This window comes from Helicoverpa armigera, chromosome 9 (genome assembly GCF_030705265.1).
Source record: "Helicoverpa armigera isolate CAAS_96S chromosome 9, ASM3070526v1, whole genome shotgun sequence".
Classification (NCBI taxonomy): domain Eukaryota; kingdom Metazoa; phylum Arthropoda; class Insecta; order Lepidoptera; family Noctuidae; genus Helicoverpa; species Helicoverpa armigera.
This window is the reverse complement of record NC_087128.1, coordinates 385,849-411,650: the sequence shown is the minus strand read 5'-3', so window position 1 is coordinate 411,650 and position 25,802 is coordinate 385,849. Positions and strand designations below refer to the sequence as shown.

The 25,802-nt window shown below is 43.3% G+C and overlaps 3 protein-coding genes and 1 non-coding gene across 4 annotated transcripts; 1 reads left to right on the top strand and 3 right to left on the bottom strand.

The window, feature by feature from the left end:
* Positions 1-981: 981 nt before the first annotated feature.
* LOC110374902 (U11/U12 small nuclear ribonucleoprotein 48 kDa protein) lies at positions 982-3,664 on the bottom strand. The gene is made up of 6 exons (XM_021332820.3): positions 3,468-3,664; positions 3,163-3,328; positions 3,032-3,094; positions 2,254-2,395; positions 2,021-2,171; positions 982-1,911 (listed from the first exon to the last, which is right to left on the bottom strand). Exons 1-6 carry the CDS (start codon positions 3,585-3,587, stop codon positions 1,000-1,002), a joined length of 1,554 nt encoding a protein of 517 aa, XP_021188495.3. The 5' UTR covers positions 3,588-3,664; the 3' UTR covers positions 982-999.
* Positions 3,665-3,985: 321 nt separating this feature from the next.
* LOC110374881 (stalled ribosome sensor GCN1) lies at positions 3,986-24,405 on the top strand. Its single transcript, XM_049839197.2, has 38 exons — positions 3,986-4,136; positions 4,212-4,314; positions 5,097-5,292; positions 5,369-5,552; positions 5,725-5,889; positions 6,109-6,361; positions 6,443-6,621; positions 8,858-9,055; positions 9,266-9,427; positions 9,707-9,866; positions 10,096-10,431; positions 10,694-10,887; positions 11,271-11,449; positions 11,733-11,862; positions 12,050-12,130; positions 12,210-12,433; positions 12,693-12,889; positions 13,484-13,639; positions 13,818-13,948; positions 14,040-14,176; positions 14,256-14,478; positions 14,635-14,868; positions 15,129-15,323; positions 15,491-15,619; positions 15,745-15,868; positions 16,445-16,681; positions 17,081-17,260; positions 17,727-18,016; positions 18,206-18,401; positions 18,556-19,208; positions 19,560-19,712; positions 19,947-20,135; positions 20,294-20,547; positions 21,104-21,428; positions 21,510-21,740; positions 21,852-22,505; positions 22,740-22,967; positions 23,685-24,405. The coding sequence occupies exons 1-38, from the start codon at positions 4,122-4,124 to the stop codon at positions 23,805-23,807; spliced, it is 7,998 nt and encodes a 2,665-aa protein (XP_049695154.2). The 5' UTR covers positions 3,986-4,121; the 3' UTR covers positions 23,808-24,405.
* Trnar-ccu (transfer RNA arginine (anticodon CCU)) lies at positions 17,384-17,456 on the bottom strand. The gene has a single exon. It is a non-coding gene; the product is annotated as a tRNA-Arg (tRNA).
* Positions 24,147-25,191, bottom strand: LOC110374866 (selenoprotein M). Its single transcript, XM_021332766.3, has 2 exons — positions 24,987-25,191; positions 24,147-24,908 (listed from the first exon to the last, which is right to left on the bottom strand). The coding sequence occupies exons 1-2, from the start codon at positions 25,071-25,073 to the stop codon at positions 24,666-24,668; spliced, it is 330 nt and encodes a 109-aa protein (XP_021188441.1). The 5' UTR covers positions 25,074-25,191; the 3' UTR covers positions 24,147-24,665.
* Between the last annotated feature and the right edge of the window lie 611 nt (positions 25,192-25,802).

Here is a 25,802-nt window from a genome sequence, read left to right as displayed (position 1 = left end):
TAATAGGGATGCTACCTTGTGAAGACTGAAGAAACTTTTATACTTCTTGCAGCTTCTTTTTATTTAGAAGAAGTTTATTCAGAAGTAAAATCATGATTTTGTACAGTCGAAATTGCAATTTTAAGTAATGATTCACAAGCATTATAAGCCGTGCTCCGCTACCATGGCGTAGGCACTATAATTTTGTTATTCTCGCGAATATCTCGTACATCGGTCCGCTGCACTTGACGAGACAAGATCTCTCTGCGGCTTTAAGCCACTAATTTTTAGTAATACGAAGCATGTTTTGTGAGAGTAATGAACTTTGAGCAACACGTAACACGTGAGAGATCTGGGTGGCTCTGCAATATATGTTCGCTAAAGTCTAAAGTTTTATTGTATTACTATCCTACTAACTTCTACTACTACCTAACTACCGACTACTTTTCTTACTTATGCTATATCTATACTCCGATTATATCTATCTAATCTTTGATTTTCATACTTACGTACTTAATATTAACCTCCTAATACTACTTATATAACTTAACATATATAATACTAATATTACATATATAATACTAATACATATATAATATAATACTAATATATATTAATTTTATTATTATTGTAAACTTAACTTAATAGAACCTATAATAGTAAGTCAATAGTTTAGAAATCTGATCCAACAGATAAACTGTGTATACAGTTTTGTTGGACATTTTATATTTTCTATAATGTAAAATGTACCTTTTAAGCAATAAATAAATAAAGAAATAAATAAATAGTCACTTTATTTTGCGGTTTGCATGATTACTGTGGTCACATTATTCCAGCAAGTTTATTGTCCAAACAAGCAGTTTATGGACGGATGCGAATTCATATATTTTTAATTTTAACGATTAAAGTGAATACGAGAAAGTTACGACATAAGCCTTTTAATTTACTGACTGACTCCATTGTTTCCAAATATTATTGCAGGAGAAAGAAAACGAAAGTAAATATTATTTTGTGTACATTTTATTTTTCCTGCTTAATAACCTTATTAGGGTCGTAAATCTCTCGCGAAGGCACATCGTAATACCTGGAAAACTTTTCTTGATCCATTTCTGAACTATGACCATCACAGTTCTTATCTCTATAAGCCTTATTATATCTCCTATCATAGTTTTTATCACTTCTGTCATACTTTGTCTTATCATCTCTTGTTCTACTGTCATCTCTTTCTTGCTTAATGTGAATTCGTTCACTTCTGTCCTCATATCTATGGTCTGATCTTCGATCTCTAGATCTCTCTCTATCCTTGTGTCTTTTATCATTATGGTATATATCTTTATGCATGTGTTTTTTATCCCTTTTTTCATCCGACCTTCTTTCCCTAGGCTTCTCATAGGTATCCCTATCATCTTGGCCCACCTGATAATCTCCATCTTCATTTTCATAACGTCTTCTTGATCTTTTATCAGACCTGTAATCCTTATCTTTATTCTTTTCTTTGGACCCTTCATAATAGGAGCTTCGCTCTCTAGTATCATCTCTGTAATCATCATCATATCTTCTCTTTCTAGAGCTATCTCCAAATCTGTGATCTCTATCCATATGATCATCATTTCTTCTGTCTCTGGATCTATCTTCATGTCTTCGCCTTTCATTATCTCTGGCACTCCTGTCCCTGTTATTCTCCATCTCATATCTATTTGCCCCATCTGACCTATCTCTACTGTAATCTCTAATTCTTTCAGTAGAACCTCCATCAGTGTTAACTTCTATTTTAATAGGTCTGGGCACAAACTTCTTGTATCGATCTTGAGTATATTTATCGCCTTCTTGTGATGTTTGCCTGGAATCCCTTCCGTCTGGTTCTGCTTCCCTATGGTTATTTTCTTCATCCACGTCTTCTGTTGTGGTCTTACCATCGTTGAAATGTTCCATCTGTTGAAGTTATTATAATTTCAACTTACAAAAATGATGTCATTAAATCAAAGGTTGATTTGTATAACCACATGCGAACGAAAATATATTATTTTTGCGATAACTGTACCTGAGTCTTGATGACATCACGCAGTACATCGGAGTAGTTGCGCGACTTGGCAGCGACGCGGTACTTAGTGCGGCGCCGGCGCATGTTACGCAGCTCCAGCAGGATCTCATTGCGCGACAGAATTACTTTCTCATTCTTATCTTCACTAGTACTGCAGCAGAAAATTACGAAATAATGAGCTCGATTCAACAACATTTAATACTCATTTAATCATTTGTTGAAGTAGAACTTACGTAGGCAGCATCAAGTCGGTAAGATCATGGCACGATGGCACGGCACTGACCACAGCATCGTGTATGGCGCGGCGCTCGTCTGCCGAGTACGAGACCTGAAGGCGCTCCAGTGACATTGGCTCTGCTCCGTGACAACCCACGCCTTTGTTGAGGAAACTTATTGGTTATATCATCTTTACATTATACAATATAAAAAGTCTATCCCCTTACCCATACTTATGTTATAAAACTTAAGAGTTTGTTTTCCTCTTGATCAAATTAATCTCAGGAAAAAACTGGTCCAACTTTAAAAATTAATTCCGTATTCAGTAGGCACCATGACCTTGTAAACAACCCTAAGTTACTTATGATGTCACATTTATTTATTTTTTAGGTACTCCCTTATATGTTTCCATATGTACTCTCCTTTGTATACTCTCCCTATACACTTCCTCCCTATTATACGTGCTGCATCCGCCCCCTTAGTGTTAGTTAGTCCATTTATCAAGGAATGCTATAGGCTACCCTTTATATGTGTGGATAAAGTAGTTACCATTACTTATAAATAAACTTATAAACATGTACATTATGTAAAGTAAATATAAAGGATACAATGTTTAACAAATATGCTGGTTCAGACCCTTGTATTACTTGGCTATAAACTGAAAAGGAAAATAAATTATTTCATTTGTCATTTGTAGTCCACAGCAGCACTTAAAACAGGCAATTAATATGATCATTAAGAATATGGGACCTTCAGAAAGCAAAATATGTATTCTTAAAATGCAGTTTATCATACCTCTCCTAAATGTAGAATCCGATTTTGATGCATCTGCAATAATTTGCTGAATATTATCTTTTCCTGTAAAGAAAAATAATAATCATTATAAATCTTTGAATATATACTAAAAGCTACAACATATTAATTACCGAGTTTAACCAGAGTGTTTGACTCAGAATCAAGAGGGTCTGGTAGTAGCTGGTCATCCTTGCTGTAGCCATTCTTGCGCAGAAAGCATTCCTTCTCGTGTTCTGCGGCCCTATCAGGTGGTACTTTGTGGTTACAGTCATATCTGCACATCACCATGAGTGGATTCTGGAAATTATTTTGGAATATGTTTGGTATATTCATCATCTGCCTATCAGCGATAGCACATCCACTGATAAACATAACAAAATGTTGTCTTAAAAACAAGACACATTAAAGCGAATGTAAATAGACTTTAAAAGGGTACCTGTAACAAATGATTTCTGTCCCATTGAAGTGTTTGTAAGATCAAAGTTAGTTCGTTATCAATTTCTTCGGTATACGACTTCAATTTCAGTAATTCATCTCGCCGATTACTATTTCCCATGTTGAAAAATTAATTTATTTTAATATTTTCAGCCAACCACCACAATATTTTTGTTTTTGACAGCTAGCTGACTGACATTTGACATTTGACATTGACAACTGACTGACTGACATGACCTTTGTATGCATAGATTATACTGTAGTGTCCGGCCATGACCATACTTTTCTCAATAGAGGTGAATAAATAGATAGTATCGCTGAATCACAAATTGCTTTTCGTTAGTCCCTGGTTTGACCTCAATCTGCCCTTTTGCATGGTGGTGGAGCTGGCTTGATTATAAACGTATTCACTTATTACTTCTACCTATCAGTAGTACATATTGTTTGGTTTCCGAAGGACTGCAAAACTAACTGTTTTGTTGTATTGAAGGTGCGCCCCTCTCGTGCCAGGCCTTTTCCCTGGCCCGGGATTAACTGGCAACTCTGCATTTGACAGCTGAGACGGTGCCATTTTGAACTCTTTTTAACCTGTGGTTAGTTTAGCGAGACGTGTGTGCTTTTTCAAGAGAATTTTCTCAATAAATGAGTGTGGAAAATGGCAGATTCCGAGGTAAATTCACCAACTCTTGTGATGCTATTGCTATGAAACTGTGCCCACACTCACCCCCGATTACTCTGCCAACAGGTATTAAAGAAATTAAAGGATATACCATTCAAAATCCAAACCGCAAGTTTGAAAGGAAGACGTGAGGTTGTAGAAGAAATTCGAAATGTACTATCTACACCGGGTAAATAGCATAAAGACCTATATTTTTTTTATAATTTGTGATCAAAATGCATTGTTTGAATGCTACCTGCATCTATTTGATAGCAATTATAGGTTGGTTGTCCAGCTGTATTGATCCATAGAGCCCTGGATGTTGCTCAGGTATTGTGCTCTCCCTTGAATGAGTTTTGAATGTGCCAATCAGAGGACGCTGTATGCAACATAGATTGCATCTATATATAAATTGTGAGAAATCAATTCATCAATACCTGTGCACAGTGCACTCTAGTAGCAGGTGTTTGAAACATTTTTATAATGCTCTGTTTTGAAGACTGTCTATAATTTTTAATGATATAGGATATGTATGTTGTGTTAGCAGATAGGCAACAGGTATTGTTTAATTTAGATAAGCTCAAACTAGAGCTAAATTAAGATAAAGTAAGGTAAGCTGAGTGACATGTGGATTTAAATGAAATGTGCGTACAGCTGCTAATGCCATTATGTTATGTAGAAACATGCATCTGCAACTTAATGTTATTAATGAAACAAAAAATGACAATTTGTATATCAAGTAAACAAACTTCTATTGAAAAAATTACAATAGTTTTAAACTTTACTTGCTTTTGATATGTTAGTTTATTTTTTTAGTCAAATATAATGATATATTGTATTTCTGAGTAATTCAGAACTAAAAGCAAATGTTATTTTATCAGAGTTAGATTTTGGGTATAAGAACTTGTTAAAAAGATATTTCAATGTTTTTGTTTGTTTTTAAATCATATATTATTTGCTTCTTTTATGTAGGTATAACAGAGCCAGCAGTGCGGTTTGTGTGCCGCCTGCTGGTGCTCACTCTACACCGGTATCGGGACTCCACCTCCCAGTCATATGTGAAGAGCCTGGTTGCCTACCTCGCCACCACTCACAGAGAATGGACTCTGAAGGGCCTGCTACCAGTCCTGCTTGAAATATCAGAACAACTTAAGAACACAGCTTCGTCGTAAGTAATCTTAATCCAAACATTCGAAATTAGAAATTATATAAAATATCCTAACTTCATACATAATATTTTATAGGAAAAGCACATGCCAGAGTGGACTGTATGCTCTGCGTTGGTCCACAGTACTAATAGATGGCACACTTAAGACTACAGAAGAAAATGGAGTGGATTACAATGCACTTGTGCTGTCTCAAGCAAATCTGCTTGCTGCCATCATTGCATATGGGGACCACAGGAAGAGTGATAAGGCTTATTCTATGGTAAGTACCAGATACTATGTAGTTAGTCTTTTAAGTTCATTTTCATAATTCATCTAATTATAATAATCATGATCTAAGAACATTAACCTCACTACATATCAAAGAAAAATAAATGATTCATTTTACTTTGTTAATATTCTTCCATGTATGTATTATAATATTTTCTTTCCAGCTACATACATCATGGGTATCAATTGGCAAAGAGAAATTATCCAAATGGCTAGAAGTGCTACTTGCAATCCCACCCGACTCAGGACCACATATTTGTGTCACCTTCTCCAACTTGTGCCGACATCTACAGCAAGTTGGGGATGGTGCTACTATTGAACAACACAAGGTATGTGCTACTTGATTACTGACTGCCAATGAAAAACGATCCTGAAATATATGTGTCAAGGATCCTCTGTGGAATGACCTTTTAATTAGACCTTTGCCTGTACAACCTTAGCCATTATTAGCACATGAATGTCATATGTTTTAAAGAGTTCACAACATTTTCAGTAAGTTAAAATGAAAATGATTATGGGCTTTGATGTTGTATTATTTCTTCCTGCAGACAAAAATGCTAGAAAGTTTCACCAAGAGCGTGATCAGCGTGAAATGTCGTCCGAACGCGAACTACATCAAGGGCTGCCATGACCTGTTGCGTCAGCTGAGTCCTGGCGACGTGCGCGATGCGTTGTTGCCAGCTCTCCACAAAGCCATGCTGCGCAGTCCCGAGACCATCGTGCAGGCTGTGGGGGAGGTATTCGCTAATCTAAACGTGGACTTGGATGGACTAGCTGTTGATATCGGGAAAAGTCTGATTGGTGAGTAATTGATACTGCGATTGCATTCCTGATTCTTTTCTATCAATTTTATTACTATTAATATGAATCTTTTGTCTTCAGTTAACTTACATTCGAAAGACGAGTGGGTCCGAGGCGAGGCACTATGCGCGCTGGAGCGGCTGGCCGCGCGATGCTCGCAGGTGTCGGCTGCGCGAGCCCTGCTGACACATGCCTTCGCCGAATACAACGGTGCTAGCGGGAAACTTACTTCCAGTGAAGACAAGATCTCAGTGTTGATGGTGGGTACATTATTATTTTGCGTAATCAAAATATTCATTACTGTCATAAAATGTTAATGGTTCCATTTGCTATAGCACTATAAAACAGAAAAGATTTACTGATATGAAAAAGAATCTGTGATCTGTTTTGATTTGTGATTCAGGGCCATGGTTATTTTTAGAGCAAATCCCTCGGCCAATTTAGTATAACAACCCATTTAGAAGTACATACCTGATAAAACTAGATAATGAGTAGGCCAAGGGCGGATCCAGCTTCGGCGCCAGGGGGGGGTCACACAGTCGTGGTCAAGTCACAAAAATATTATATTGTAGCGTATACTTCTTTTAATATTAAAAGTATATAAATACAATACTTTTACGAAGCTCGAAATTTTTACGAATGTTAAGAAAAGTGTTTTCATGTACTCTGCTCGGGCCATTTTCTAATGGCCCGAGCAGAGTGAGCGCAATTTCTCGTATATGAACTACACACATGTGACAAACAAAAAAGCGCGAGCGAAGCGAGCGCGAAAATTTTTGTTCAGGTCGAGGACTAAGGTTAAAAAAGTGTTTTATGTAGAAAATGGTCCGAGCTGAGTGAACGCGATTTCTTGGATGTAGTCAGAGACGTGAAATTGAAAAAAGCGCGAGCGAAGCGAGCGCGAAAATTTTTTTTCAGTTCGAGAACTAAAAGTAGATGAAAACGCTTTCTTGCTGTATAACAAATACAAGAAAGCGCGATCATAGCAAGCGCGAGAATTTTTTCAGGTTGAAGACTATTGTGGTACGTTTGAAAAGTATTGTGTACCTACGCAGAAAAGGCCGCGTACGTTTTTTATTGCAGCAACAGTAAAACATTTTCTGTGAAAACTTCAACTGTCTTACTTTTGGTAAGGGTTCATGAGATCAGGGCCGTCTTTAGCTCATGTAGCGCCTGGGTGCAATCATCACCCAAGCGCCACCTATGTATCTATTGAAAGATTTAGAGTAGTACATATTGATCGAAGTTTACAAGGAATATAAATAAGAACGTTCGAACGAAAGTCACTTTTTTGGTAGGTAAAGGACTTAAAAAAATGTTTCAAAATCATTGTAGGCTCAAACTGTTGGCCAGATTTAAGTTATGAAAGTCGAGACAGGGCAACGTAAATGTAAAAATTAGCGCGAGCGAAGCGAGCGCGGAAATTTTTAATTTTGGGGCACTAAAAGTTCATAAGTTTTAAAAAGTAAAGTAACAAGCAGTCGGAAGCGCAAACTGTTTTGTTTTTGAGGACTCCATTAATATATAGGATTTTTGCAATATTTGACTTATGAAGCTAACGAGGCAAAGTATATATAATATTGCGCGAGCGAAGCGAGCGCGAAATTTTTTGAGCCTACGACACAAAAGCATCAGGTGCTTTTGTGTCGTAGTTAAGTACACTGTAAAGCAACAAGTAGCCACGAGCGCGAACTTTTTTAAATTAGGTATTTGTTTGAAGACTCACAAATCAGACTGGGAATTACGTACAAATAAAAAGGAACCGTGATTAAAGCGGGTGCCATTTGTGTTCGTTGATTCCGTGCGTCAATAAAAATAATAAACAATCAGAAATACAGTACAGACATAGTCATTTACTCGTACGCGAGCGTAGCGAACTAGAATTTTTTCACTTAGTTGGAGGATGTTAAAAGTTAAAAATAATCAAAATGATCAATCCAACAAAGCGAAGGCGACTTTTTTGTCAGTATCATGATACTATGTGGAACTTCCTTATCGAACAGGTGTAATTTCTTCGAAATTTCATGGTGGTGGGGCGTCCCTGATATCGAGGCGCCCGGGTTATTCGCACACCCTGCACCATAGGTTAAGACGGCCCTGCGTGAGATACAGCATGTAATGTAGACAACCCAGACAGCGGATTCTTAGTAATAGGGTCCCGTTTCCTCCTTTTGGGTACGGATAAAGAGTAAATAAAGAATACAGAGCGAGCGTTGCGAGCACGAATTCTTCAGCAAAACTACTCTACCTGTAACTATGTAGGTAACCTATTCACTCGGAATAAAAATTATCTTATACTTATAACAAAAACATAAAACATCGTGTTTAACCATTTCAATTATTGGTCCTCTTAGGTCCGAACCTGGCCCAGGGGGGGGTCATGACCTTGTGACCTACCCCCTGGATCCGCCGTTGGAGTAGGCTTAGATAAGGCTGTATTACGCAGATTTTTGGCGAAATGTTCAACTAACAAAATAAATAATGTTTATTGTGTAGGGCGTGAGCTCGCTCCGCGCACTGCCGGTGTCGGGCGCAGACCGCGCGGCGCTGTTCGGCGAGGTGGTGACGCAAATATCTCGCGCGCTGGACAGCGAGTCGCACGAGCGCACGCTGTGCGTGGCGCTGGACGCGCTGCAGCGCTGGTCGCACGACCTCGGCGCCGCGCTGCCCGACAAGATACTCGACATATTCAAGGTGAGTGCACATTTATATCTTCTTTACTACTACTGTACATTTATGGCTTCTGGGAGTTGACTTAATTGCTTCTTTCTTTTTCAATACTCGAAGTCGAGTGTAATGCGAAAATGGAGAATGAAATGAACCAAACATAGCCTAAAGTGGTTGTTTATAAGCAATCATGCTTTTTGCAACATTTTGTCATTTACATATTTTTATTTGTTTCAGAAAAATCTGTCAGCCAAGAGCACGACGCAGGCAGTGCGCACGGCGTACGTCAGCATGGTGGCGGCGTGTGTCCGCAACTGCGGCGCCACGCCCGCGCAGGCCGCCGCCCTGCAGCCAGTGCTCATCAAGGCCGTGGAGAAGGCTGCACAACAGCCACTGCAGGTATGTCACAATTGACTTCAAATTATTTCAATTACTGCATTTACATTATCCACTACTAATGTCCAAACCTCCAATTGTTAAATTGTGGACGGCAATTAATTCTCAGTAATACTAATGACAATAATCTTGTAAAACAAATAATATTGATACTACAGTATATTAGGTTACTAGGAATAGTATAGGAAACATATAGTCACACAATATAGCAATTTCATGATAATTCCCTTAAATTTTTGATATCTACGGCATATTGTATAACTGTGGCGTATTCCTCCTCAGCACCTGGTGGTGAGCGAGGGTATCTGCGCGATGCTGGGGCTGGCGCTGCTGGACGCGGCGCGGGAGCTGCCGGGCAAGGCGGGCATCTGGACGCCGCTCACGCACGCAGACAAGCACGTGCTGCTGCACGACCGCGTGCTCGCCGCCGCCACTGACGATGGTAAGCATCATACCTTACATACAGTCACAATAACTTTCTAAACATAGCCATTCAATAAATAAAATTCATCACTATTGTTGAAACTGAATAATTAGCATTTTAATTTCTGCTCTTCATGTCCTTAATGCACTCATATTTTACCAATATTAACTATATGAATCCATTTGCTTAACATTAGTTATATAAGATTACTGAGTTGATTATCACTATAGCATTTACCCCTTTATAGTCCTAATACAGGTGGTGATGCTATGCAGAACAGTGTTGGAAAACTACCAAAGTGTTGCCAGCGAGCAGAACTCGCCGGTTTACAGAGCATTCGTACTAGTCCTACTGTCGCCCGCCAAGGCGGTCCGCACTGCCGCTATAGAGGAGGTTAAGGCCATGCTTGCCAAGGAAGACAGAGTCTTATTGGCCAAGAATTTAGCTTTGAAGTTGAATGAAGTGCTGGAGGAAGGAAAGCTGCTGGGCGGCAAGGAGAAAACGCCCACCGATGAGAAGGCTGGCGGAGAACTTACCGGCAAGATGATTTTGGATTGTGTTCACGCTCTCTGCTCATATAGAGGTGAGTTTTCTAACACAAATCTTGTCTACATATTCGTCAATATTTTTTAGCTATTCTGAAATTTGCTGCATAGCTCTTGCAGGCAGGTGGTTCTCTACAGGCAGTTAGATATAATTTATTTTGTTTTAGTCTAAAATATTTTTTTTAAGTAAAGAAGAAAGTCTTTCCCTTTCGTAAACCTTTATTTTCCTGCTACATAAAGCAAAATAATATATATACAGTTGTTTAAAATTGATAAATGCATACAATTTGTTGTCCTTAGACTACCCCGAGCGCGAGTCGCAGGAGCTTGTCATCGCGATCCTACCGGCGTGTCACCACCCGCTAGCGGCCGCCGTGTGCCCCGCCGCGTGGCGCAAGCTGGCGCGATACCTGCGCCACGACGCCAGGCAGCTGGTCGCGCTGCACTCGAACAACCTCAAGAACCAGTATATCGCCGGGTACACGCCTAATGAGGTAACTACTAACGATCACTTCTGCAGCTAACAGCATTGGAAGGATAGTGTAACTTTGAAAATTTGTTAAGCTTTTATTGAGACTAGTTTCACGTTCAAATTAACTATGAAGTCTCAGGTTGTGAATAAGTCCAAAAATCGACAATTAAAAGCATGGTCAAGCTTGGAATGTTTTTGAGTAATGTAATTAACCACAAAAAGTATGTTACTCAGAAACTGTTTTGTGAACAACATAACTTCCATATAATCTCAAATCACTGGGGATGGGTACCCAAACTCCCGTAAATGGAGGGAGGGAGAAGTATTTATGCAATATTTTCTCAAGTGTTAATGAATAAACCTCGACATATTTATCATGCTTAGTTTGACCTGTAACTTGTCCAGACGCTATCGAACGTGGTGTCGACGCTGGTGGGCACGGCGCCGGAGGTGGTGGCGGGCAGCGCGGTGCAGCTGGCGCTGGACGCGCTGCAGGACGCCAGCCTGCTGCGCGTCACCAGGGACGAGTACTTCACGTACCTCACGCCCGAGGGAGAGCTCTATGACAAGAGCAGCGTGCCTGGGTACGTCATGCACACCATTAGTTTTATTTAATCTGTATGATCATCGCTTATTTAGTGAATACATTCGAACTGTGTCCCAATAATTATTTACATTGTGAAACTAAATAACTGATCCCCATTTCGAAAGGGAGCGCAGGGAACCTATTCCTGAACCTTTAGTGCTATTCTTATTCCTTAACAGTGTGCTATTCTTTCGCTCGAATCCCATTTTTAAAACTAGAACAACAATCAAAATTCTGAACCATACACTGACACACAATAATATAGACTGTTATGTGTGCAGTAATGAAGACAGTAAGGAGATGAATCTGAAGCGTGAGAGCAAGGCGTACAGCTACAAGGAACAGCTAGAGGAGTTGCAGCTTCGCCGAGAGCTGGAAGAGAAGAACAAACGAGAAGGGAAGGTTAAAGAGGTTAGTATCCCATTGTAATCTCCTGTGGAGTATAATCAACATTTCACTAACGGTCTATGTTTTGTACGAAGTTGAAAATAATCACGAGAAAGACAAAGGCTACTCATTTCACAATTATTCATCACTGAATGTTGAGTGTAGCATCCTCAGTTGCTATATAATCAAATCAACGATGTTGTTGTTCTAGGTGCCCCTCTCAGCCAAGCAGAAGGAAGCTATCAAGGCTCAAATGGCAAAGGAGAATGCTATTCGACAAAGACTGAGCGCAGTAAGTTTCAACATCACCTCCAACTTATCTTCATTTGTTTGTCATTTATTCGCTATTTAAATAATGTGTTTGTTTGCAGCTAAACTTGCGAGTAGTGATAGCAGTGCGGCTACTGGAGGCAGTACAGAAGGGCTCGGCGACGGCGCTGTGCCGCGGCGCGCGGCGCATCGTGCCGGCCGTGCTGGGAGCCCTGCGCAGTCCCCTGGCGGCGCCCCGCCTGGCTGACGCCTACGGACGGCTGCGGTTCGCGCTGCTGCCCAACCACTTGGCTTTGGGAGATATTCTAGCCAGGCTCACTTTGCGGTAAATTGTTTTTTCATACTTATATTAATACACCATGTGTAAGTTCACAAAAATATCGAAATCTTACAAACTACTCTCTTAAATTACTTCCTTATTTTCCTTGCTCAAGTGTGGAATAATTTTCAACATTGCCCCTCTTAAGTCAGCCAGTTAATTGCGCATGCTCAGTGATTTTTTGATCTGTGCATGCGCAATTAACTTTTGGCTGTTACAAAGTTGCATAGTTAACATTAACTGTAACATGAGTTTTTGTAATCAGGCTGCACAAGCCGCAGTGTGACCTGGAGCCGAGCTGGTCGGACGCGGAGCTGGGCGCGGCCACCGCCCGCACCATCAACCTCATGCACGCGCTCACCACCGCCAAGCCGGTGGCTGAGGATGAGGAGGAACCCGCTCATAAGCCCAACCACTTCACTGCTCCCGGATTCTGCTATGCCTTCCCGCTGTTGAAGCTTGGTGAGTCTATTTTATATTTTGGAAAAAAAAATGAAATGTTCGATACTTTTTTGTAATTGAGTAAGCATGAATTTGAATAGCGCCAAATGTCTATCCTATAAACCCAACCAATACATAATGAGAAATAATAATACATATGATATGTGTTTGCTTGGTTCCAACTACGCTGCCTCTTTTGATGGGCACTGGAAATCCCAAATAAATTTTCCTGATTTGAATTAATTGGGGTATAAGGCGTCGTCCTAATTGGCAGCGATCGCGCGATGGTGCGATGCGTTTTTCATCTAAGACGTCGTCCCAATTGACAGCGATCGCACGATGACACGATGCGTTCTCGTCATGCGATGAGTTCAAACATACAGATTTCATCAGAGTGTCCTATTTGAACCTCGGAACCTCGCAAGTGAGATCGTGAGAGGAAAAACGCCATCGCGCGATCGCTGCCAATTAGGACGACGCCTAAGATTCAGTATTTACCGAATGAAACATTCCCATGTTCCTTTTCACTACTCTTCAACAGCATGAAAAATGTGAAATGTCCTTCCTAAACAATATAATATGCAATAAACAATATGACATGTTTTTGTTGTCCAGGTCTGTCGGGTCCGGCGCTGCGCGGCGACGAGCAGACGATGCTGAACGGGCTGGCGGTGATCTCGCAGCACGCGGCGCTGCGCCTCGACGCCGACATGATGCATCCCGCGCTCTTCCCCATCGACCACATGTTCCGACTGCTCATTGACCTCATCAGTACGTATAATATTCAACTTTGCATGCGTGATCTTCAGTTTAGTAATAAACTAGCGACCTACCCCGGCTTTGCACGGGATATCAGTGTTTCCCCACTATCTAATGTATTTTTATACATTATAACCTTCCTTTTTAATCACTCTATATTATAAATATCAAACCTGGTGTAATCCATCAGGCAGCACGAGCGGTCGCGTGCTGTCGGCGTGCACGGTGGCGCTGCTGGACACCGCGCACTGCGCCGCGCGGGCCACGCTGTCGCTCGACGACGTCACCTGTCTGCTGGCCGGACTGCAGAACCCGCTAGAGGTATACTAGCTGATTGTATCAATCACATCAATGCTAGTATTCAAAATCACATAGAGATATCATATGAAATTGTATGACGTCATCCCCTCAGGTAGTGCGTGACGCAGCACTGCGCGCTCTGCTCTGTGTAGTGGAATGCTTACCGCCGCTACTAGAGGACCCGGAGTATGCTCTCACACTCACGAAGAGATTGCTCATCGCCACTTTCGATATCTCTGAGGACAACAAGTGGGTCATTTTCCAAACAATATATAAAAAAAATCGACACTGAAAATGATTTAATAATAATATTGATTGTATTGCATAGGAAGTTAGCAGAAGAGCTGTGGAATCAGCTACCCTTAGCCCAGCAGTGGAGCCGTGAGCCCGAGCTGGTGGAACTGCTGCTAGAAGAGGCACAGCATCCCTCGGAGCCCGTGCAGCGCGCCGCGGCCGCCGCGCTGGCGCACCTGGTGGAGCGCAGCGCCGACCCTAACGCGGCCGAGCATGTGCTGCAGAGGTTACAGGATATATACACGGAGAAATTGCCGGTCAGTGAAAATTTTTTGTATTCAAAATTTGTTTAGTCTAAGTAACTATTTTTTTGAGGGTGCTTCCATATCTGGCGTACGTGCACCTCGCAGGCCGTTTGCGAGCTGCGCATTCGCCAGGTGTGAGCGCACCCTAAGATACGTTGTTGTGTGCAGATGATCCCGGCGCGGCTGGACCAGTTCGGGCACGAGGTGGAGGCGGCGGTGGACGCGTGGGGCGCGCGGCGGGGCTGCGCCCTCGCGCTGCGGGCGCTGGCGCCGCGCCTGCCGCCCGGCGCCGTGCCGCCCGCCATGAGCTTCCTGGTGCAGCGCGCGCTGCCCGACCGCCACGACACCGTGCGCGCGGAGATGCTCAACGCCGCCATGGCCATCGTCGAGATACACGGCAAGGTACCGACACACAGCCTCCATGTACCCAACGAATACGCGACGCCGCGGATGCTGGTGGTGCCGCTCACTCACACTCTCAATACGGTGGCTGATAACACCGATATATTTATCTGCACGAGTTCACAGGGATCACTTACTGTGTAATATGTAAGAATATAGTTAAGAAAACAAGTACTATGTCGAATTAGATTAAGTTATATAAAGTAACTATGTGATAATAAAAAAAATGTGAATTTCAATGTTGATATTTGATTGATCAGGAAACCCTGAGCAGCCAGCTGCCGGTGTTCGAGAACTTCCTGGACAAGGCGCCGAAGTCGGGCGGCTACGACGGCACGCGGCAGTGCGTGGTGCTGCTGGTGGGGTCGCTGGCGCGGCACCTGGCGCCCGGCGACGCGCGCATCAAGCCCATCACGCTGCGCCTCGTCGCCGCGCTCTCCACGCCCAGCCAGCAGGTCCCGCACGCTCTATATGTCCTAACATACGCCCACACTATCATTCAATTTTCTCATTATGGATGACAAAATTTGCGGTTTATTTTCAAGCCATTTTTGTCCACCTCGTTCATGTCTATCTATTGCTGGTTGTAAATAATGATATACCTATTTGTTTCCATGAACAGGTGCAAGAAGCAGTGAGCAACTGCCTCCCCCACTTGGTTAGTTCTCCAGCCCTGGAAGACGAGATCCCCACCATCATGAACAAACTCATGAAACAACTGCTCACCGCCGAGAAATATGGAGACAGGAAAGTAAGTCTTTTGCCTTAAAGGGAAACAAATTAATAAATATCTTAAAATCCTAAATTATCCCATAAAGCCGTAACAAAATATTGGTTTCGTTTTGAATTATTTACACAAGTGATGTTTTGATGAAGGGTGCAGCATACGGTATAGCCGGTATCATCAAGGGTCTCGGCATCTTGTCGCTGAAGCAGCTCGACGTCATGGGCAAACTCACTGAGGCTATACAGGAGAAGAAGAATTTCAAGTACCGAGAAGGTAAGAAACACGATTACAGATAACTTGCGTAAAATTAGATCCTTATTTATCATGCCACTTCCAGTTTTTGTGTTCTCAACGTGACAGATATTTGCGTTCCTCCAACAACCGTCTACTCCAATGTCCCTCACATCGCACAGATTTCCTTCATTCCTCCTTTTTTGTCCAATCTATTCTTTTATGGAATAAGTTGCCCTCGGAAATTAGGATGGTAAATAGCCGCTTGACTTTTAAATTGAAGCTTCGTGAGTATCTTCACCAGAGTTTGCAGAATTGACACAACTATGCATTTGATTTTGTGTTATTTATATATGTATTAAAGTTTATATATATATATGTGTATGTATAATAAGTCTATGTACGTTTATATATTTTCGATGTGTCTTATATACATATTTAGTGCTCCTGCCATGAAATTTCTCCTCCACCTAAAGGTTGACTGGTAGAGAACGCCTAAGGCGTTAAGTCCGCCTTTGTACATTGTTTTTTTTTTTGTAAAATGTGTGCAAAAAGTATAATAAATAAATAAATAAAATCCTGTGATTTTTACTTGACATGACAAATGTTTGTGACCAGGTGCCCTATTCGGTTTCGAGATGTTATGCTACAAGCTGGGCCGTCTATTCGAGCCGTACATCGTGCACGTGCTGCCGCACCTGCTGCTGTGCTTCGGCGACACGTCGCAGTACGTGCGGGCGGCGGCCGACGACACCGCCAAGCTCATCATGAGCAAGCTCAGCGCGCACGGCGTCAAGCTCGTGCTGCCCTCGCTGCTGCAGGCGCTGCAGGACGACAACTGGCGGACCAAGGCCGGTATGTATGCACCCACACGTATACACGCACCCAGCACCCACTAAAGTCACATGACTAAATAAAATATTATTGTGGGGCATAGGCGTGTCTTCGTGTTCAAAATTATCGTAATCCTACTATCCTACTAATATCTTACTTCCTATCCTACTTCCGACTAATATTATAAATGTGAAAGTTTGTGAGAATGTATGGATGTTTTTGTTATTCTTTCACGGAATAACGCCTGGACCGATTTGGTTGAAATTTGGTATAAAGATCCCTGGATTAATACATAGGCTGTTTTTTATCTATTCACCACGCGGACGAAGCCGCTGGTGGAAGCTATTGTAAAACTAGATGATCTCACATATTTTCACAAAAAACATATTTTTCAATTACCAATATGTTGGTTATTGTCAGGGTCTATCGAACTGCTCGGTGCGATGGCATACTGCGCGCCGAAGCAGCTGTCGTCGTGCCTGCCGTCCATCGTGCCCAAGCTCATCGAGGTGCTCAGCGACTCCCACATGCGCGTACAGGAGGCCGGCGCCGAGGCGCTCGGAGTCATCGGGTCTGTCATCAGGAACCCTGAAATTCAAGGTCAATACATATACGTACTAGTAGGACATAATGTATTTGTGATTAAATATTTTCTTCCAGAAGGTAAAAAAGTAAATACGTAGATATGCAGAAGATTCCTAAAAAAATGTGCAAAAATGTTTGTACCCCTGGTGGGACTCGAACCCACAATCCCCGGCTTAGGAGGCCGAAGCCTTATCCATTAGGCCACAGGGGCTGTGAAGTGTGAGTCGAAATTGAGGGTTAGATTATATAGCGTACATTTTTATAAGAAAAGTATAAAGAACACTATTGCGCTTAATTGTCTCCAAAGGTGAGACATATTTGTTAATCAATTTTCGGTATTAAAACAGTCGAAGAGTAGCTATTGATATTCATATAGATATATGCATGTGCGTTTCTTGAGAGAGAAAATCGTCCATAGTTAGTCGTTTTCTCGCCGGCGGTGGGACAACTGTCTACAATAACCCGAATCATTCGGCAACAGCGATCGTGCCGGTGCTGCTGGAGGCGCTGCAGGACCCATCCAACAAGACGTCGGCGTGCCTGCAGACGCTGCTGGACACCAAGTTCGTGCACTTCATCGACGCGCCGTCGCTGGCGCTCATCATGCCCGTGGTGCAGCGAGCCTTCCTCGACCGCAGCACCGAGACGCGCAAGATGGCGGCGCAGATCATCGGCAACATGTACTCGCTCACCGACCAGAAGGACCTCATGCCCTACCTGCCCAACATCATCCCCGGACTCAAGAGCTCGCTGCTGGATCCTGTACCAGAGGTCAGAACATGTCTTAATAATTTTTATAAAAATTAAATTAGATGGTTGTTTCCTATCTTTATATAGCTTTTATATCTTTTTTCTTGCAATGTTTATCCATTCAGCTTTTAAAATTATATAAAAAAAGAACGTAAATTAAGTATATATTTATCTGTTATTTATATACTAAAATGTTGAATGTGGTGTTAGGTACGTTCGGTATCGGCGCGAGCCCTGGGCGCGATGGTGAAGGGCATGGGCGAGAGCAGCTTCGAGGAGCTGCTGCCGTGGCTGATGCACACGCTGACCAGCGAGTCCAGCTCCGTGGACCGCTCGGGCGCCGCGCAGGGCCTCTCCGAGGTCGTCGCCGGCCTTGGCGTGCACAAGCTGCATAAGATTATGCCTGGTTTGTTACACTTCTTATTACATACAGACAGTTTGTACAGTACCCTGCTGTGACGTTGAAAAAACGATTTAAAAATGGGACAAAATTATTATTTGATGTGAGGTATGTTGATGATATATTGTGCAAGTGTTTGAACTGTATAACAATGCGACAGATATAATCGCGACGGCGGAGCGCACGGACATCGCGCCGCACGTGAAGGACGGCTACATCATGATGTTCATCTACATGCCCGGCGCCTTCACCGACGACTTCCTGCCCTACATCGGGCAGATCATCAACCCCATCCTCAAGGCTCTCGCCGACGAGAACGAGTACGTGCGGGAGACCGCGCTCAAGGCCGGCCAGAGGATCGTCAACCTGTACGCCGAGTCCGCCATCACGCTGCTGCTGCCCGAGCTGGAGAAGGGCCTGTTCGACGACAACTGGCGCATCAGATACAGTTCAGTACAGTTGCTGGGAGACTTGTTGTACAGAATATCTGGAGTTTCCGGCAAAATGAGTACAGAAACCGCTTCCGAGGACGATAACTTCGGCACGGAGCACTCTCACAAGGCTATCATCAATGCTCTCGGCCCTGAGAGGAGGAACCGAGTGCTCGCTGGGCTGTACATGGGCAGGAGCGACGTGGCGCTGATGGTGCGGCAGGCGGCGCTGCACGTGTGGAAGGTGGTGGTCACCAACACGCCCAAGACCCTCCGCGAGATCCTGCCCACGCTGTTCGGTCTACTGCTGGGCTGCCTCGCCTCTACTAGCTATGATAAGCGTCAGGTTGCTGCCAGGACTCTGGGAGATCTTGTGCGGAAGGTAATATTGTCATAATATTAGATGTGAATACATAATTTGTAAATTACACAGACTTTCTAAGTAAACTGTTAAGACGGATGAAATAGGATCTACAGATCAGGCCAGTACTACGTGAGATGAAAAAAATGTATCCTCTTAGCTCTCATAAACAGCTTATATGGTGAGTGTTCTCTCTTCAATGGTAGTTCTGTACCTAATACAGAATTGTATATAACAACTGCACAAATTAACTTAAATGTATCTAGATTCTGATAGGTCCTGATAGGGTAATGGGTATACCTAGGATAGGGATGCATTTCTGTAACTATATACATTTTGCAATAAATAAATAATGGTAATATATATGTGTAGCTGGGCGAGCGCGTGCTGCCGGAGATCGTGCCCATCCTGGAGCGCGGGCTGCGCTCGGAGCGCGCGGACCAGCGCCAGGGCGTCTGCATCGGCCTCGGCGAGATCCTCGCCTCCACCTCGCGCGACGCCGTGCTCAGCTTCGCCGACGGACTCGTAAGATATCATTATACCATTTAGTTTTTTTGAGTAACAACCGTAAAACCTCCCTTTTTCTATTTTATGAGGTATACACAGCGATTATTAGACTATTTTGTCGGCACAGTAGACAGTATTTCTATTCCACTTCCATTCCTGTGTAGCACTCTTGTTTAAAAGAGTCTGTCGTAATTTATGTCCATCGTTGTGGCAATGGATGTGACTATGACAATAAACAATGCTATCTGTCAGGTACCGACAGTCCGCACGGCGCTGTGTGATCCACTGCCGGAGGTGCGGCTGGCGGCGGCGCGGACCTTCGACAGTCTGCACGCCACCATCGGCAACAAGGCGCTCGACGACATCCTGCCGCAGATGCTGGACGGCCTCAAGGACCCCGACCCCGCCATCGCCGACGCCACGCTCGACGGACTCAAACAGGTACGCAGCATCGAAACATTAACAACATCGGCCTAATGCATCTATCATATGTGTACATAGCCCATAGCCTACAACGTGTATGATGAACAGATTTTACTAGAATGATGCTATTTGAAGCGAGTAAATACGTTTATTTGAGATACGGTGTGATCATCCAGATAATGGCGATAAAGTCCCGCTGCGTGCTGCCGTACCTGGTGCCGGTGCTGACGAGCGGCGGCGGCGCGGACACGCGCGCGCTGTCGGCGCTGGCGGCGGCGGCGGGCGGCGCGCTGGCGCGGCACCTGCCCCGCGTGCTGCCCGCGCTGCTCAACGCGCTGGTGGCGGCGCGCGGGCTGCCCGGCGCGGCCCGCGAGCGCGACCACTGCCGCGACGCGCTGCTGCCCGTCGTCGACCCGCCCGGCGTGCGCAGGTACGCCGTTAATTTACCAACTTATGGGAATAATACTTGGCGCAAAAGGATGTACAAGATGCAAGAACGAAAATATTTTAAACATCATTTTCAATATAAGTATTTGTATGAAATTGCCACGTACGTACATGAAACATAATAGGGTAGTGTCCAGGGTCGAAATAATGAAATAATATTTAGTCCGCTTTTTAGATAATCAAAAAATATTGGATACGTATTTTTTCTTTTTTTAATTAAACATAAAATGACAAAGATAATACACTTCAAAAATTAGGAGTGGGGGCCTTTTACGTCACAGTGTCCTGAAAATTGTAGCAACTTGTGACGTCACACTCAACTTTAACACGCTATATCTTAACAAGTTCTGATCCAATCTAAAAAAGAAAAAATACGTATTGCTTAATTTTGGACAATCTACAAGACGGACTAATTATTATTTTTTAGGAAACTAGCCTATTGCGCCCACAGACTCGTGGTAACCGCCTGTAGCCGTTTGCACCGAGCATAAATTACTGTTACTCGTATATATTAACGTGTGTGTTTGTGGGTGGAACAGTATCATCGACACGCTGCTGGAGACGATCCGCACGACGGAGGGCCCGCGGCACTGCGCGGCGGCGTCGCTGCTGTGCGCCTTCGTGTCGCACACGCGCGCCGACCTGTCGCCGCACGTGGCGCAGCTCATCCGCGGCCTCATCCTGCTGTTCGGCGACGACGACCACGAGGTGCTGCTGGTGGCCTGGGAGGCGCTGGGCGCGCTGGCCAAGTCGCTGGACCCCGAGCGGCAGATCGCGCACGTGTCCGACGTGCGCCAGGCCGTGCGCTACGCCGCCGCCGACCTCAAGCCCGACCAGCTGCTGCCCGGCTTCTGCTTGCCTAAGGTCAGACAGGTTCAATAAAGCCAGAAATATTTTTAAAAGTTATTTCAACATTTTGTACAATGTACTTTGTTTTGTGAGTAGGGCCTCGCGCCAATCCTGCCACTGTTCCGTGAATCGATCCTGAACGGTCTCCCCGAGGACAAAGAGAACGCAGCCCTCATGTTGGGCGAGATCATTAAGCTGACATCAGCGGCCGCCATCCAGCCATCCGTCGTGCACATCACAGGACCCCTCATCAGGATCCTGGGAGACAGGTTCAACTCCAGTGTCAAAGCAGCCGTACTTGAAACGTTGGCCACTTTGTTAACAAAGGTAATATTTTATTTTCCTACATAAATAAGTTAATATTTTTTTATTCCCCATATTATATAAACATGACGTAAAATAAATTGTAATTTACAAATATTCATCTCTTCCTATCAGGTGGGAGTGATGCTAAAGCAGTTCTTACCACAACTGCAGACGACGTTCCTCAAAGCATTAAATGATCCGAACCGACCCGTGCGCATCAAGGCTTGCCTGGCGCTATCACAACTGGTGGTGATCCACTCGCGCGCAGACCCGCTGTTCCTGGAGATGCACAACACCATGAAGAACATCGAAGACCCGGCCATCAAGGAGACCATGCTGCAGGCGCTCCGCGGCGTGATCACGGCGGGCGGCGACAAGATGACGGCCAGCACGGCGCTGACCATCCTGCCGACGCTGTCGGGCGCGGCGCTGCTGGCGCACGCCGAGGACCCGCCGCGCAGCCAGGCGGCCGGCTGCCTGGGCGCGCTGCTGCACTGCCTGCCCGAGTCGCAGCGCGACGCGGCGCTGCTGCACCACGTGCTGCACGCCGACCCCGAGCCCTGCCTCGCGCACGGCCGCTCCACCGCGCTCTTCGTGGCGCTCAAGGAGACGCCGCACGTCGTCTACCGCGACGAGGACCGCGTGGACAAGGCGCTGCTGGCGCTGCTGGCCAGCGACAAGATCCCCATCGCCTGCAACGGCATCCGCGCCATCGGCTACCTCATGCGCTACCTGCTCAAGGAGGACCGTCCCATTCCACCTCAGCTATTGTCACAATTTGTTAGAGTGAGTTTAATTTCAGTTTCTGTATTACAGTACATTATTTTTGGAAATAGCTTTCTTTTTAAGAAATGGGAAAATGCTTTTTCCCTTCAATATCGTCATCTGCCTATATCTCCCCATTATTCTGCAGTCAGTCTCATTAGATTTTTTGACTTCTGACTATCCTGAAGTACTACCAAGGAAGCATAACAGCTAGTGTCCTAAAAGCAAGTTGTATAAAACTTGTGATGTGAACAGAGCATGAACCACCCGAGCAACGAGGTGAAGCAGCTGATGGCGCGCGCGGCCAGCATGCTGGGCCGCGAGGCGCCGCTGAGCGCGAGCGGGCCGGGCGCCGAGCTGCTGCGGGCGCTGCTGCCGGCGCTCGTCAACGGCACCAAGGAGAAGAACACCTACGTGCGCGCCAACGCCGAGATCGCGCTGCGGGCCGTGCTGCGCCTACCGCAAGATGAACAGTTCCATCTGGTACGTCATACGTGCGCTTCTAGCGCTCGCTATAAAACAACCTTTACTTTTTACATATTTTTGGAATGCCATAATTGGTAAAAACATGCCTGAACCAAATTGAAGACACTCTGTAGTAATGTTGTAGATTATCTTATAATTTAGTGTACATTTAAGTAGGTAAACGTTTTATTTACGTTGAGAGCACCACAAACGTGCAGGAACCATGCGTCGAAATATAACTATAAAGATACCTTGAATAGAATTCCTGTTATTATAGATTTCTATCTAGTTTATCATATTATTGTGATCTACCCAGATAAATGATAATTTGTACTTTCAAATAGCTCACCTTAGAGTTGATAAGATAATGATCCATCCACATAATCAGTAGTGTAAGGAGAAATATTTTATTATCCAATATCTGTTGTTCTTGAAATTATTTTACAGAGTGAAGTTAAACTATGATAAATTCAACTTTTATAGTAAATTGTTAAAATTCTGAGTATGCAAGGTTTTCTTTATCTTGGTTTTCCAGTTCATAAAATGCCACATAACTAATGCATTTTATGTCGTTATTTGCTAATGAATGCTGGATAAGCATCTGACTATATTTGAAAACTAATCAGGTTCAGCACATTATATCCATTTTAGTAAAACATTTTCGAAAGGCCCTTGTCTATTACGTCTATTTGTGTAAGTAATATGTAGTGTAGTAACAAGAGTTGTGTGGTGCAGCAATGCCTGGCGCTGCTGGAGGAGGGCGCGCGCGAGGCGCTGAGCGACGTGGTGGCGCGGGTGCTGCGCCGCAACATCGCCGACGGCCGCGACGAGGAACTCGACTGCACGCTGCTCACCTGAGCCGCGCCTCTCACTTTCTCACACACACACTTTGTTTTCTGCCTCCTTGTAAATATCTGCCTGTCACTCCCATGTGCTGTTATTTTTATTAAATTTAATGAATGTTTTATAAATAATTTTACTAGACTGGAACTATTAATTTTAAATGCAATTTTTATTTAGGATAAAACATTATATTTCAAGTAAGTTTATGTTCAGTGTATACAAACCACTCTGGTACACACTGCACATAAATATATAAATGTATTTTATTGAAATCATCATGCAAAATCAAGCTACAATTTTTTTTCTATATACATAATGTTATTGAAAAATTCCCATATGAAATAAAACAATGAATTATGGCCATTATAATGTTTACTTCAAAATGTTGTTGAACTGCATATCTGTCTGGTAAAGTACAATCAAAAAATAATCTTGTTTAGGAAACATCTGTTTCACATGAATGTCTATTTAATGGTAACTAAATATTGATTGATAGCATTCCATATCCCCAGTCAGTACAGGATTTGATTTAAAAACATGTCATTGTGTTATCTATGTATCAGATAACAGAAATTGAATGTATACAACTGAATAAACAGACTAAATAAATATGTTTGACTTGGTTTGATTAAACTGGAATTATCAAATTTTAACATGATTCTGCAGTTATATTCAGTGACAAATTTTTCACAGAAATAAATTATGTGGTTAGTTCTTTAAACTGGCAAAATACCTAATAACTTAGTTATTCACAACTTTGATCTCTTAGGTAAATATGAGTAGGAATGTTAGATAGGTAAATGCGTGATTACGTAAATATTGTCTTAAAATTAAATATACCACAGTTAACATTAACAACAAAGAACTACATTATTACAGTTCTTTATTATTATTCTTCTTCACGAAACCCCGCTCCTGGACAAGTTCGTTGCATTCTTGCCGAGAAAGCTGCGACAGAGGGAGCCGCTCCAACTCACGGTCATCCTTTCCTAGCAGCACCAACTCTGGTGGAGCGCCAGTGATGAAATTAACTTCCAAACGCTCGTACTTAGGAGCGTCATCCATCACAAATCTCTTCACTTCCGGAAGGCGATTAAGTGAACATCCTCTGCAAGTCTAAACCATTTATGTTTCATAAATTTAAGGACGATATAGAAATGCAGATAAGGTACAAGTAGGTGTAGCATAACTAACCTCAATTCTTGCCGAAACAATGTCGGAGTTCTCGTAAGCCGCGGCTGCAGCCACGATAACACAAATAGCTAACAATTCCAGCTTCATATTGTAAGAGGTTTACTTTCAGACTGATAGTTTACTGAATACTACGCGTTGGAAAGTGATTTTAAGATTAGCGATAGTAATTCCGTAAATGACGTATTGTCATTTTGTTTGACATTGACACTGACACGTGATTTCAAATTCCGAGTTGCACAATGGGTGCATTTCATTCAACGGACATTTGAATACCTCATTATGAAAGCTAATTAGCTAAATCTCGGATGACACCACCCACCGCTACTCTAAGAACAGTGTAGAAATTTATTTTAACCGACTTCCTTTTGAAAGGCGATTGTTTCATGATGTGAACCAAGGTACCCTAGGACGACCCACTGACCGAACTGAGAAGTAAATAGGAAAGAGAGGTTGAAGTGTGAAGAATAGAAAAAAGCTAATGCCATCATATCAAGACGCTGTCTTATATGTGATATCTAATACCTAGGTGCGTTGGATACACTGAAACATTTTTCACATAGGTATAGTACGAAGTATTCCCAATGCAATAGCAGTAACTTAATTTAATAAGAACTTATACAATATAGTTAAATAGTTTATACACTTATAATATACTCATATGGACCATGGGGCCCAGGTTCTCGGGTGCTGTTTAAGGACATAGCGAAAAGGCTTGCTCGTTCTTTAGACAAAGAATTAGCATTGCCATTCAACGTGGCAATGCTAGTATTATTTTCATACAAAAATTGGCCTCAGTTGAGACTTTTGTCGAAATAA